Source organism: Periplaneta americana, chromosome 2 (genome assembly GCF_040183065.1).
Source record: "Periplaneta americana isolate PAMFEO1 chromosome 2, P.americana_PAMFEO1_priV1, whole genome shotgun sequence".
NCBI classification, from domain to species: Eukaryota; Metazoa; Arthropoda; class Insecta; order Blattodea; family Blattidae; genus Periplaneta; species Periplaneta americana.
The window spans coordinates 17,753,157-17,768,343 of NC_091118.1; the positions used below are offsets into that span (position 1 = coordinate 17,753,157).

The following is a 15,187-nucleotide window of genomic DNA, read 5'->3' on the forward strand; positions in this document are numbered from 1 at the left end:
TACCTACCTACCTACCCACCCACCCACCCACCCACCCACCCACCCACCCACCCACCCACCCACCCACCCACCCACCCACCCACCCACCCACCCACCCACCCACCCACCCACCCACCCACCCACCCACCCACCCACCCACCCACCCACCCACCCACCCACCCACCCACCCACCCACCTACCTACCTATCTATCTATCTATCTATCTATCTATCTATCTATCTATCTATCTATCTATCTATCTATCTATTCAGCTAATAATTGTAACATAAAATATATTAAAAACAGAAAAGAAAACTTTAGCTCACCCCTGAAAGAGTAGAACTCGTGCTCAGGGGCGGATTCCTGATTTAAAATTAAGAAGTATATAATACAATTTGTCTCATGTCTACACGCAATAAGAATATATAAATTTAAATTTACAATTTTCCATTATTTATAAAATTCATACATAATTCTTTTTTTAACTTAATACTAGTTCTATTAGAACTGACAAGATTAGGACGGTTTCCGTTGCAGATAATGCAACGTGATTGAAACCTTAGCACACGTCCTAGGATCCTGCCAACATGGAGAACTCCTGAGAAATTCTTGCCATCATAACATCCGAAAATCAATAACACAGGCCCTTAGAAAAAGATCCTTCGAGGTCCATGAAGAGGTGCACTGCGTTGCGTCTGAAGGCGGCGGAATTAGAAGAGCGGACATCATGGCTCTAGACAAGACTAATAGTAAAGGTTTTTTTTTTACTTGGTTATTTATTTAACGACGCTGTATTAACTACTCGGTTATTTAGCGTCGATGGAATTGGTGATAGCGAGATGGTATTTGGTGAGATGAGGCAGAGGATTCGCCATAGATTACCTGACATTTACCTTACGGTTGGGGAAAATCTCGGAAAAAACCCAACCAGATAATCAGCCCAAGCGGAAATCGAACCCGCGCCCGCACGTAACTCCGGATCGGCAGGCAAGCGCCTTAGCCGACAGAGCTACGCCGGTGGTTTTAAAGGTTTTATATTGGACTCAACTCTTAGATTTGAGATGAGTCAGACCCAACCATCTGAGGCCAACAAAGAAGAACAACATATTTATGAGCCTACTATTCCATATTTTTGTGAAAAATATAAGATGGAAGTCACCTGGGAAGTACATCGTTTAATGAGCGGAGCGAGAAGCACCATCCCACGATCAACTGTAAACACTATCAAAACATTTGGAATCCATGATATCATTCCAAAAATAATTACTTCAAGCATTAAAGGGTCTGTGGCAATTCTGAAAAATCATTTATAGGGAATATCATAATTCCCCCCCCCCCTTTCTATTCGTTAGTGTGTGATTGTTACAAATATATGTATAATTTTATTATTTCTTAAATTTAAGCTCTAAGTTCACATTTAAACAAATGAAATGAGATTTCTAAGAGTAGTTGCTGGCCATAAAAGAAGTGAAGATATAAGAAAGGAATTAGATATATATGTAATCTGAACGATAAAACTAAAGGGTATAAAACCAAGTGGATAAACCATGTACAAAGAATGAACATTTTTATTGGGTTATTTTACGACGCTGTATCACCATCTGAGGTTATTTAGCGTCTGAATGAAATGAAGGTGATAATGCCGGTGAAATGAGTCCGGGGTCCAGCACCGAAAGTTACCCAGCATTTGCTCGTATTGGGTTGAGGGAAAACCCCGGAAAAAACCTCAACCAGGTAACTTGTCCCGACCGGGATTCGAATCCGGGCCACCTGGTTTCGCAGCCAGACGCGCTGACCGTTGTTACACAGGTGTGGACAGAATGAACATAGACAGACTGCCATTTCATTTTAAAAATTATAAACCGGTAGTGAAAATAAATATAGCAATACCCAAAAAACGGTGGCATGAACAAGATATGTAGATTGCTACAGACAATAATGTCTAACGCGTGAAAGAAGAAGAAGAAGAAGAAGAAGAAGAACACATTTAATTTGACTCATCTATTTACTCCAATCATTATTATTCTTATATGTGTATTACCGTATTTGCTCGCGTAATTTGCGCACGTTTTAATCTATTTTGGCTGTTTGAAAATTGGGGTGCGTAAAATATGCGAATTTTTTAAATTAGACTTCTTGATCTGGGTTTTATTCAAGTATATAGTAAGTAAGAATACAGTACTTTTCTCACCTAAGACTGCTGGTAATCTTGAATCTTTACTTACTTACTTACTGGCTTTTAAGGAACCCGGAGTTCATTGCCGCCCTCACATAAGCCCGCCAGCGGTCCCTATCCTGAGCAAGATTAATCCAGTCTCTATCATCATATCCCACCTCCCTCAAATCCATTTTAATATTATCTTCCCATCTACGTCTCGGCCTCCCTAAAGGTCTTTTTCCCTCCGGCCTCCCAACTAACACTCTATGCATTTCTGGATTCGCCCATACGTGCTACATGCCCTGTCCAACTCAAACCTCTTGATTTAATGTTCCTAATTATGTCAGGTGAAGAATACAATGCGTGCAGTTCTGTGTTGTGTAACTTTCTCCATTCTCCTGTAACTTCATCCCTCTTAGCCCCAAATATTTTCCTAAGAACCTTATTCTCAAACACCCTTAACCTATGTTCCTATCTCAAAGTGAGAGTCCAAGTTTCACAACCATACAGAACAACCGGTAATATAACTGTTTTATAAATTCTAACTTTCAGATTTTTCGACAGCAGACTGGATGATAAAAGCTTCTCAACCGAATAATAACAGGCATTTCCCATATTTATTCTGTATTTATTTCCTCCCGAGTGTCATTTATATTTGTTACTGTTGCTCCAAGATATTTGAACTTCTCCACCTCTCCAAAGATAAATTTTCAAGTTTTATATTTCCATTTCGTACAATATTCTGGTCACGAGACATAATCATATACTTTGTCTTTTCGGGATTTACTTCCAAACCTATCTCTTTACTTGCTTCCAGTAAAATTCCCGTGTTTTCCCTAATCGTTTGTGGATTTTCTCCTAACATATTCACGTCATCCGCATAGAATCTTGAATCTATACTAATAATAAATCTGTAGCCAAAAATTTTCTGGTAATTTCTGGTGATTTTCCAAAAATAATTGGCCCTAACATATATAATTAACCACCCTGAAACCGAAAATCGCTTTTTTGAAATTTTTGTTTGTATGTCTGTCTGTCTGTCTGGATGTTTGTTACCTTTTCACGCGATAATGGCTGAACCGATTTATATGGAAATTGGAATATAAATTAAGTTCGCTGTAACTTAGATTTTAGGCTATATGACATTGAAAATACGTTATTTAAAATGGGGGTTATAAGAGGGCCTGAATTAAATAAATCGAAATATCTCGCTTATTATTGATTTTTGTGAAATATGTTACATAACAAAAGTTTCTTTAAAAATGATTTCCGATAAGTTTTATTCCTCTGCATTCTTCATGTTGCGGTGACAACTGCACGATACCTATTAAACAGTAAAACTTGTCACAATCACTGCCCTTAGGGGTAATTTACAAGAACAAGCATTAGAGTTGAAGTGACATTATTTAGGGTTTCTTTGTGATGCAGTTAGTTCAGTTGGTCAATCAACAATGCCGTAGAATGCAAATATCGGCAATGGAATTTAGGGAAGGAAAATTCATACTACACTGAAAAAAATTGTACGTAAAATGTGTGCGGAAAATACACGGAGCAAAATTAAAGTTCAAAATAATCCTTTAAAAATTAGGGTGCGTAAAATACGCGGTGGCGCAAAGTATGCGAGCAAATACGGTATTCTATGTTTTTGACAAACCAGGATGCCGGGCAGACTATTTCTTGAAAATAAATTATATAATAATAATAATAATAATAATAATAATAATAATAATAATAATAATAATAATAATAATAATAATGGTAATAATAATAATAATACTTACTTACAAATGGCTTTTAAGGAACCCGAAGGTTCATTGCCGCCCTCACATAAGCCCGCCAGCGGTCCCTATCCTGTGCAAGATTAATCCAGTCTCTATCATCATACCCCACCTCCCTCAAATCTATTTTAATATTATCCTCCCATCTACGTCTCGGCCTCCCTAAAGGTCTTTTTCCCTCCGGTCTTGCAACTAACTAATAATAATAATAATAATAATAATAATAATAATAATAATAATAATAATAATAATAATAATAAGTAAATGGTAACTAACATTCACGATGACTAGCTTCTATTTCTTGTTTTCTTATATTTAATAATGGGTTAGAAAAACGTACTTGCGGCTACAGAAGATAGTGAAAACAAATTCTGTGCAGATAAGATATTCTCAGGGAATAAGCCACGTACTGCAGGTTTTGCAGTAGTCTTGTGATATCAAACTCAGAGACACAGTGAACACGACTGCAAAGTTGGTGAACGAGGTTTGAAACGAGAGAACACAGCGAAAAAGAAATATGGTAACTACTTTTCGTTTATCATTACCTTAAATTTACTTTAAAATTATTAATTATATCTAGAAATATAATAAAACTAGACTGCGAGAATGAAGCAAGATCACACTACGACTATGTTATCTATTTTCAACTGGTACCCGAAAAAGCAAGATGGTTGGTTGAGGTCAGATGTGGCCAATAATGAAAACTGGATAGAAGAAAATAATAATAATAATAATAATAATAATAATAATAATAATAATAATAATCACAACTATGATTAAACTGTTAGCTGTAATTACACATAGAATTTAAAAAGAAGAAAAACAAATAAACAAACATTACATATACATAAACATACTAAGTTAAGAATACGACATTGTAAAAGTGACAAAAATGAAGTATAAGAATTTATATGATGATTATAATTTTAAAAACTGTTCAAGCACTTGTTTTTTTAATAATGTATTGTTTAATAATATTTTAGTTTAGGATTCTTCTTTATAAAATCATTATACAATCTTGGACCGTAATTAAAATAGTGCTTGATAATCCATGTTGAATCTTTCGTACACTACTTTTAACACTTGAATATAAATAATTGATTAAATGGCGATCTTACTCGTGTTAATTGTGTAAGCATGTGTGGCTTACAGCTGTTTCGGTGTTGCTTGACACCATCCTCAGAGCCTACTAGATCTCACCGCTATCTCAACTTCGCTGCCTGTTGTGTGGGTGCGTTCGTGTGATGAAGAGTTGTGTCAAATAGTGTGTGTTCTGAAATTGATCTGTGTGTTGAGAATTTGATTAGGGTATGTTTTAGTGTGTCTGTATATCTCATATTGTTCTAGTGTGTTGAGTTTTTGGTTTTTGGGTTGTATGTGTAGAATTTCCATGTCTGTATTTATGTTATTGTATGTGTGGTTAGCATTAGTTATGTGTTCGGCATATGTAGATGTATTGTACACTCTGGTTATTGCTTTAATGTGTTCTTTGTATCGAGTTTGGAATGATCTGCCTGTCTGTCCAACTTTTCATCACACGAACGCACCCACACAACAGGCAGCGAAGTTGAGATAGCACCGAGATCTAGTAGGCTCTGAGGATGGTGTCAAGCAACACCGAAACAGCTGTAAGCCACACATGCTTACATAATTAACACGAGTAAGATCGCCATTTAATCAATTATTTAAAATAGTGCCTTAGACCTGCTTCCGTCTTACATTTTGGTTCAATGAGGGGAGCGAAATATTGTATCTTCTTGTGTTGTGGCCATGATCGGATGATATGAATTTAGCTTGATATTTATGGTAGTGATTCAAAATAGTATACATATAAATTTGCTTGATATTCAAAATATTAAATTCTTTATACAGGGTGACTAAAAGTATGGAACAATGTTTGTAACTTTCTTATTTATAATTTTATGAAGAAACTATTTATATAAAATTGTAGGGTATCAACATTTTAAACATGTTTCAAATACTATGCTTTTCATTTAATAAAGAATGTACCAATGAGACTGTTTTTTTTTAATGGCACCATGTACTACTTTCCCCATTTTTGGATTCTTCAGGTCTCAGTACGTACAAAATCATATTTTGTTTTGCCATTTATAAACTACTAGTGGCTTGTGCAGCAAATGCTGCAAACTAAGTTCATTAGAAGTTCAAATTAAAATTTTTCAAATTTATTTCCAATGAAGAATACCAGACATTTTGGAAGTTATTTGCTCCCATAATAGTGAAACATACTCCCTCTGAATGCTTTTTATGCCAAATACTTTTCCTTGAACCTATCCATCTTTAGTTCTTGAGTTTCAATGCGAAAACGCAAGTAACAATGTTAGGACGATCAGAGAATTTTTCATGTGGGAGTAATGCAGTAGCTATTTCAGGTCATTGCGGATTATAGGTGAGAGTTAAGAAAATTTCAGGTTCGATTAAACCAAAGAAATATGAAATTAATTTTTATTTAGTTTCAAGACGCAGCTGAAATAGGAAACATGACTCATTACTACCTAGGAAAATGAGAGAATCACGCATATAAATATCTACATCACACTGCCATTAAATATATGAGAAAGACCCACATCACTTGACTATTAGGTATAAAAATATTTCATTTTTAATAACAATATTGTTACCTTACGTAAGTTTTATAGTTTTCAGTAACATATATAGCTGTTATTCAGTAAATTATAGAAATGAAGATATTTAAAATATTCTTTCTCTGCGTAGCCTATACTTAGGCCTACATAAAACCTCAAAAGGTTTCACTTTCATATCATCAATATAGCATTGATGTGTGTAATTAGTGGCAAATAGGTATACTCACATAATTGTATTAACTATAATAATATTTCATTTTTAATGGTAATAATCTCATTAAACATTCTTAAGTTTTGTAGTTCTTAATATCCAATACACAGCTGTACTCGGAAAACTACAGACCAGAGAATCAGACCTGTAAATTATTTTTTATACGCCATCTGAACTCTAAATATATCAGCAATTCTGCAGGTCATGGCCTTCGTGTAATATTGTTTATTGTAGTGTGTGTTTTGTTTTATTATAAAAACCATTATTTCTCAAAACTGACGACAGATGGATTTTGGAAAATATGGAAATGATGTAGGAAAATTGACATTTCACTGAAAACTACTATTTTTCTGAAAAACTTTATGTTCCAAGCTTCAAAATGAGGAGTCATTTATTAAAATCCGTTCAGCTGTTTTCCCGTAATTTTCATTACCAGTTCAAATTATATATATATAGATTGTTTGGTAACAATGATCTCTTTTGATGGCAATGTATGTGCACTGAACAAGGGAAATTTTAATGCTTCTGTATATCAATTTGAGGAGGTTTTGGATTAAACAATTGCAGACAAAAGCTAATAGAAACAAGCGAATAAAGCTAATCCTCAATATTTTTATTACCGGTAACTGAAAATACAATAATTTCTATCATTAATGAACTATAAAACAACGTAATACCTGGAATTGAGGGAATAGAATTTTTTATCGTTGAACACTGTTTAATATGATTAATCAAATTATCACACAAGTAAATAAAAGCATTTTCCGCTTTCTCAATATAATATAAAGGATACCAAGATTCTAGTTTGAGACTATTTGTTAACATCTCTGAATCAATGTGTGTTTTTGCTGCAGTAGAAAAATCATGTGACTGTTGATTAGGTTCGATATACGGGGCAGAAAATACACCAATTTCAGTGAAATGGTCAGTTATTGAACTGCAATAAACACAAGTGTCAACAGCTTCTTCATAGTTAGACACAAGAGTCCTACTTCAAATCCTAATTGCATCTTATAATTTTATAAGAGTTGTTGTTGTTTTCTAATGCCAGGCGCTTGACAATAAAGTCATTTGACCTCTTGCACTCCAATATTTTTCAAAGATATTATCATGGTCAGCCACTGACGCGCCGATTTTGAGGTGTTCCGAAACCACTTCTTGGTTTGAGTTGCACAACGGGCAGTTAGGGGACTGATGTATTCCAATTCTATGCAGGTGTTTGGCCAAACAATCATGGCCTGTTGCCAATCTAAATGCAGCTGCAGACGATTTTCGTGGTACATCGGGAATTAACTGTGGATTTTGAATTTTAAGTCTTCTTAGCTGATGTTATACTGCCAGCATTCCATTGTAAGATGTTTAGTTGATTCTGTACCATTAAAGTAGTCCCCGCCCGGAGATCCGATTGGGGGACTATTTTACCTCCGGATAATTTTACCTTAATGGTACTCATTTCATATTGGAGTGAAAATGGCAAGTTGTAGCCGATTTAAGTGAACACCATATTTTAACGTTTTGGTGGCTACTTCATCCACACACAACCCCCAGAATGTCTGGAGGACCACACCTGCTGTTGGTCGACGGGTCCATTGGACCTAGCTGGGAGATCTTGTTGATCACCAGCTTTCCCTCCTTAAGCCACTGGAGGACGATTTTAGTGCCATAGCAGGTCAGCACGAGGAACAGAAAAGTAGAAAGAGGAGGAAGGAAAGTGAAATGAACCCCTAGGCCTCGAATGCTCTAATGCCGTCGGGGTCGAAGAAAGTAGGAGTTCAGTCAGAGGACTGGATAGGAAAGGGTGAAGAGGGAGTTAGGTATTGAATAGAGGAAAATTATACCAAATTCAGTCATTAACTCATCAAGCTGACCAGTCCACACCTGTGGAGTAACGGTCAGCGCGTCTGGCTGCGAAACCAGGTGGCCCGGGTTCGAATCCCGGTCGGGGCAAGTTACCTGGTTGAGGTTTTTTCCGGGGTTTTCCCTCAACCCAATGCGAGCAAATGCTGGGTAACTTTCGGTGCTGGACCCCGGACTCATTTCACCGGCATTATCACCTTCATTTCATTCAGACGCTAAATAACCAAGATGTTGATACAGCGTCGTAAAATAACCCAATAAAAAAAAAACAAGCTGACCAGTGCTAATTGATGAGTAGCCCCTCCCTTTAGTTCAGCTCGTAAAATTATGCTTAGTAACAGCTGCACCACTTGAAGGTAGGGATGGGACATTGGGTATTTGTCCAGGTTGGTTCCTTAAAGCCTTCAATGGGAAGGATTAATGGCTCTCCCCCCTGTATCCGACAAATACCCTTTTGCAGCCATTTTATAAGAGTCGAATTCAGGAAATAACTCCCTCACAAAGTTGAAATAATGGCTTATTACTATGGGCAAAAATAATTATGTAGGCTATGCAAATTTTGACATTTTTGAACGCCTTCATAAGCATACTAATTACTCATATCTATACAAGGCTCGAACACGGGAAATAATGCACTCACTGAGTTCAAACTATGGCATGTTACTACACTGGCAAGGGTCATTTCTCATTTAAATTTTTTTGTATCTTTTGAATCACTTCTTCATAGCTAAAGTCTGTGTGATGTATCTTGTCTCACTGTGAAAAGAGAGAGAAAGGAGATTTGTCTTACTTCATCTGTATTGTTATGGCGATGGGAGAGAGGAGCGATGCCGTCCATCCATCCAGTGGCGGAAGGGACTAGATGATACATTCTGTAGCACAAAATAGAATAACAAAATATCTCTCTTCGTACTGTGTAGTTCCGTCACTGAGCTTGTCTTTCAAGAAACTGAGTTCCGGCAGTCTGTACAGTAACAAGACTTTGAAAGGAATCCTGAAAATTTACAACCCTCCTATAATCTCCACCCTCATTTGAAGAGACTTGGTTTTATTGCTACTGAGACAAGATAAACCTTACCAGGTTTATAGACCCCGAGAGCTAGCTCTACACCAACGAAATCGGGTAATTATCTAGCCGATGTTTGGTTTTGTTTCACTTATTTAGAGACATCCTATTCAGTCTATATAGTCCGAAATTTTAACATTTTTATTTTATTTTTATTTATTTATTTATTTAATAATAACATATACATAAAAACGTTACATTAAAATACCCCGAAAGAGCAAAGCTCGTGTTCGGGGACAGTTCCGTTACATAGATACACATACTTTGTAGACAAAATACTTAAGAAAAAAGCTCCCATAAAGATTGTAATAAAATTAGTAAATAATAATACTAATAATAACTGAGTGAAAAAAGAGATGATGCTTAGATTGATGGATTAATATTAAATTATTATTAGTAGTATAATTAGCGCAGGTCATGTTGATATAGTAACCAAGATAAAATAGAAAAATACACTTAGGATAGAAATAAACTTGTTTTACAATACATGGTACATAATATATATATACAGGGAAGTCTGTCATATAAATTTTTTAATTCTGGATCTGAAAATTTCATTGCTTAAAGTAGTCAATTCTGGATGAAATTTTATTATCGAATTATATAGACGTGGACCATAATTTGTACTGTGTAGTAAAGCAGCAGATGTGAAATATTTAGGTTCAACTAAATTAAGAATTTCATTTCGTCTCGTATTATGAGCATGTGGCTGAGCTACAAATTTCATTCTGTTTTTATAATAGAATTTCATGAAAGAGTATTTATAAATTTGGTCAATTCTAAAAACATTCAATTCGGAATGGATCAAATTTGTTGGATAATCCAGTCGCCTTTTCAAACAAATTTTGATTATACGTTTTTGCAACATAATTAGAGGAAAACGAGCAGTTTTTGTAATGCTTCCCCATCCAGTTATACCATATTGGATAACAGATTCAACTATAGCCAAATAAACCAAACGTAATACATGAGTAGGCAAGTAATGGCGAAGGTTTACAAATTTGTAAATTGTTTTACGTATCCTGTTACATAAAAAGGTGATTTGTCTATCCCATTTCAAGTGCTGATCAACAATAATTCCCAGGTATTTCACATCTACAGATTCTTTCAGGCAAGGGCATTTACAGGTTGTAGAGAGTTTACAAAATGAGTTGTGGATTATTAATTTTAAATGAGAAAGTGATTTCAATTTGTTCAATCCAGAGACTGTTAAAGAAAATGGCACCAAAGTAGTTTTAGTTATATTTTGAGATAGCAAACTTGCATCAAGCCAGTTTTTGATCAAATTTATACCTACATTGGCATGTTTATAAGTGTCCTCCAAAGTTAAACCACTGGAAATCACCACCGTATCATCAGCGTAAGAATAACAGGAGCCATTATGTACTTTCAAATCAATGTTTAATAAATAATTAATATATATTAAAAATAGAATAGGACCTAAAATTGTTCCCTGAGGGACACCTATATCAATATTTACATTTTCACTGATATTATCATCAATTTTGGTTACCTGAGTTCTTTTGTTTAAGTATGATTGAAATAACTTATGCGCAATACCCCTGACTCCTATATCAAATAATTTGTCCAGAAGTAAACGATGGTTAACCGTGTCAAAAGCTTTCCTTAAATCTAAGAAAATCCCTAAACATTTAGAACCGTTATCCAACTCCTGCATAATTTTACCAGTGACTTCAATAATTGCGTCATCCGTAGATAATTTATTTCTGAAGCCATACTGATGTTTGGAGAGAATTTCATTTTTCTCTAAGTAATTTACTAATCTGTTTTTTAAACATTTTTCTAATATCTTTGAGAAGCTAGAGAGCAAGGATATAGGTCTATAGTTATTCAGACTTTTTCTTTCCCCTGACTTATGGACCGGTACAACTACAGCATTTTTCAGAGATTCTGGGAAAACTCCTTGGGTGAGACATAGATTGAATACATAAACAAGCGGTTTTAATATATGTTTAATGATAATCTTTAATGTGTTATTTGTAATTTTGTCGATTCCCAGTGAGACATTATTTTTTAAGGATTTAACAATATTATAAACTTCTTCTTCGGTTACTGGTGATAAAAACATGGAGGAGGATACGTGCTTATCATGGCCACTGCAGTAATTGTCCGTGTTAAATGCCGATTTGTTGATGTTCGATGCAATGCTATGTCCTACTTTTGAGAAATATTTATTAAATTCATTAGCTATGTCTTTTTTGTTTTTAAATATTTCTCCCTCTTCATTTAGAATCTCTGATATGATACTATTTTGGTTCACATATACGTCTGTGGCTTCATTAATAGTTTGCCAAAATTTCCTAGGATTATTTCGATACTTCTGAAATTGAGACTGATAATACTGAGTTTTCATGTTTCTTATAATAAGAGTTAAGGTATTTCTGTATTTTTTGTAATAATTTATTAGATTTATATTATCAGGTTATTTTCTAATATTTCTGGCTAATTTGTCTCTTATACGGATTGACTTAATGATACCTGTGGTGATCCAGGGTTTTATTTTTCTTAATTTACAAGATACTTTAAAGTAAGATACATCTGTGCTTATGTCTATATAATTAGATATTAAATTTTGGAATACTTGAAAGCATAATTCAGCATTTTCACAGTTAAGCACGGAATCCCAATTTTCTTTTTCTATAAGCGAAATTAGCTTATTGTAATTTATGTTTCTTTTTATATGGAGAGGATATTGAGGTGTATTAGAGTTTTTAATTCCAATTTCGAATAATGCAATAACTGCATAGTGGTCGGTAATAGCACTACACAAAACAGCAGGTACAAATTTCCAGTTACTCTTTGTTTTAAAAAATATGTGATCAAGGCAAGACTTAGAATCAGGCCGAGTAATAGAGTGTAAAAATTTGACAAATCCATATTCGTGTAAGATATTCATGTACCTATTGCCAGTACTGTCTAATTTGTCTTCTAGAATTTGTATGTTAATGTCTCCAACAATGATTTGATTGCTTGTGTCTTTAGAATTAGACAAAAATAGTTCAAAATTGTCTAAAAATTCATTTATACAATTGTTTGGGGATCTATATATCGCCACAATGGAGAATGGAGTATTATTACATATAAAATTAAGATGAATAGAATTACATTGTGGGATATCTACATGTACTATTGTGACATCAATATTATTTTTGCAGTAGACAACTAAACTATCGCATTTATTATATTTATTCGTTGTGACAAACTTTTTATAACCTGGTATGTTAATTCCAAGTTTATCTTTTGAAGAGGTGGAGAAGTTCAAATATCTTGGAGCAACAGTAAGAGATATAAATGATACTCGGGAGGAAATTAAACACAGAATAAATATGGGAAATGCCTGTTATTATTCGGTTGAGAAGCTTCTATCATCCAGTTTGCTGTCAAAAAATCTGAAAGTTAGAATTTATGAAACAGTTATATTACCGGTTGTTCTTTATGGTTGTGAAACTTGGACTCTCACTCTGAGAGAGGAACAGAGGTTAAGGGTGTTTGAGAATAAGGTGCTTAGGAAAATATTTGGGGCTAAGAGGGATGAAGTTCCAGGAGAATGGAGAAAGTTACACAACACAGAACTGCACGCCTTGTATTCTTCACCTGACATAATTAGGAACATTAAATCCAGACGTTTGAGATGGGCAGGGCATGTAGCACGTATGGGTGAATCCAGAAATGCATATAGAGTGTTAGTTGGGAGGCCGGAGGGAAAAAGACCTTTGGGAAGGCCGAGACGTAGATGGGTGGTTAATATTAAAATGGATTTGAGAGAGGTGGGATATGATGATAGAGAATTGATTAATCTTGCTCAGGATAGGGACCAATGGCGGGCTTATGTGAGGGCGGCAATGAACCTCCGGGTTCCTTAAAAGCCATTAAGCAACTAAGTATGTTAGTTCCAAGTTGGAAAGCAAAATCAATATCAAGATACAAAATATTAGTCAATAATGCGAATAATCATGTAGGCCTAAGTATAACTTTACTGGCATGAAATAATATCCATCACTAATATAATCACAGTCTAGTATATACATTCACGAAGCTTGAGTTGTGAGGCTGCTAGGAACAATAGACTGTGCCGGTACTATTTCGCTTTGTCTGTAATGAGGCGATACTAGCGATTCTAGTGCTTAGCAACTATCTATGGATGCATATTTACTACGTATTGAGCTTCGTTAGTGTATATACTAGATTGTGATATGTTATGAGCAAGACAATTATATCCATTGTTGACGTCCTCACTTCACCGAAACGAACACCAAGATCTATGTAGCTCATGGTTCAATATTACCGACATAAGCATCAACCAGCGACTTGAACGTTAGTGTCAATAAGTAAGGCTAGGATTTTTATGTAGGCCTAATGTCAACATGCAAAATACGTACATATTTATGTAATAATATTAGGTAAAAATATGTAGTTAAATATGTAAATTACATAATTTCTTAAAATATGTAATATTAAAGTAGGCCTATATTAAAATTTAATTTTTATATAAACTTTATATTAAAGATTAAAATACCTTGAAGATCCCTGATTTTATTAATTATATTTTTGCAAAATAAAATGTACAATAAGTGATTAATTAAACATGTCGATATAGGCTATGTAAAATTTAATAAATTCCACTATTCTGTATGAAAAATGCGAATATTTAACAGAAGTTACACAATTATTTTCATTGTCACTGTTTAAGCTATCTGTCCAGTAAACACTACTTTGCAGAACTCAATCTACTTACTTTACTTTGAAGTGCAATAAACTATCTGATACATCTCCAGAGGATGTTTTTGTACGCAGAAAATGATCCTTGCTCGTCACAGGACGTTGCTGGTGCAAATTTAAGCAGATGAAATTTGTCAGGAGAGATGTCGTCTTTGAGGATTCAATTCTTCCCCGCTGAGAATCTCGCACACTGCAGTCAATGTTGAGAAATCAGGGTTTCTTCCCATAACAGACACAAATTTTTCATTACTCCTATTCCAACAACCGCTTCAACAGCACTTAACTTTGTTTTAACATCTTCATCAATGTCCAGTGATTTCTTTAAAGGCAACACAAGAGTTTCTAATTTTATAATGCTCTCAGCAATGAATCCAAAATTGTTTTGAATTTATGCTAATTGGCACTGTACTTTAGATTCACTGAAGGCACTTTGGGTCACCCTCAATGAAACTGCCGATTTCCTTGGAACGAATCTATCAGACTTCACTTCTTTAAAATGTTCACTATAAAAGCAGGCAGCCTCGATCCATAACCCACCTAGTCAGAACAGGTTCAGGAGGCAATTTCATATTTGAAAATTGTTCTCTATAGCACAACACAAGTTTACATGGCTTTAACCAACACTCTTGGTGTTTGAAATAATGCTGTTCACTTGTGAATAATTACTTCGCACTTCCTTGGCGACACGTTGCAGTCCATGGGCGAGAAAGTGAAATGGATCATATTTTGATAGAATACACGTAAAGAATTCCCGCCTTTAGCGAGTACGCGGCAGCATCAGAATAAAGGACA

At 34.9% G+C, this 15,187-nt stretch overlaps 1 protein-coding gene across 1 annotated transcript in view; it reads left to right on the top strand.

The window, feature by feature from the left end:
- The first annotated feature begins 4,354 nt into the window (after nucleotides 1-4,354).
- LOC138714505 (uncharacterized) overlaps nucleotides 4,355-15,187 on the top strand; it is a 43,231-nt gene continuing 32,398 nt past the window's right edge. Inside the window, exon 1 of the mRNA XM_069846618.1 lies at nucleotides 4,355-4,435. Coding sequence (XP_069702719.1) covers nucleotides 4,433-4,435 — 3 coding nt within the window. The 5' untranslated portion in view covers nucleotides 4,355-4,432. The remainder of the gene's footprint in view (nucleotides 4,436-15,187) is intronic.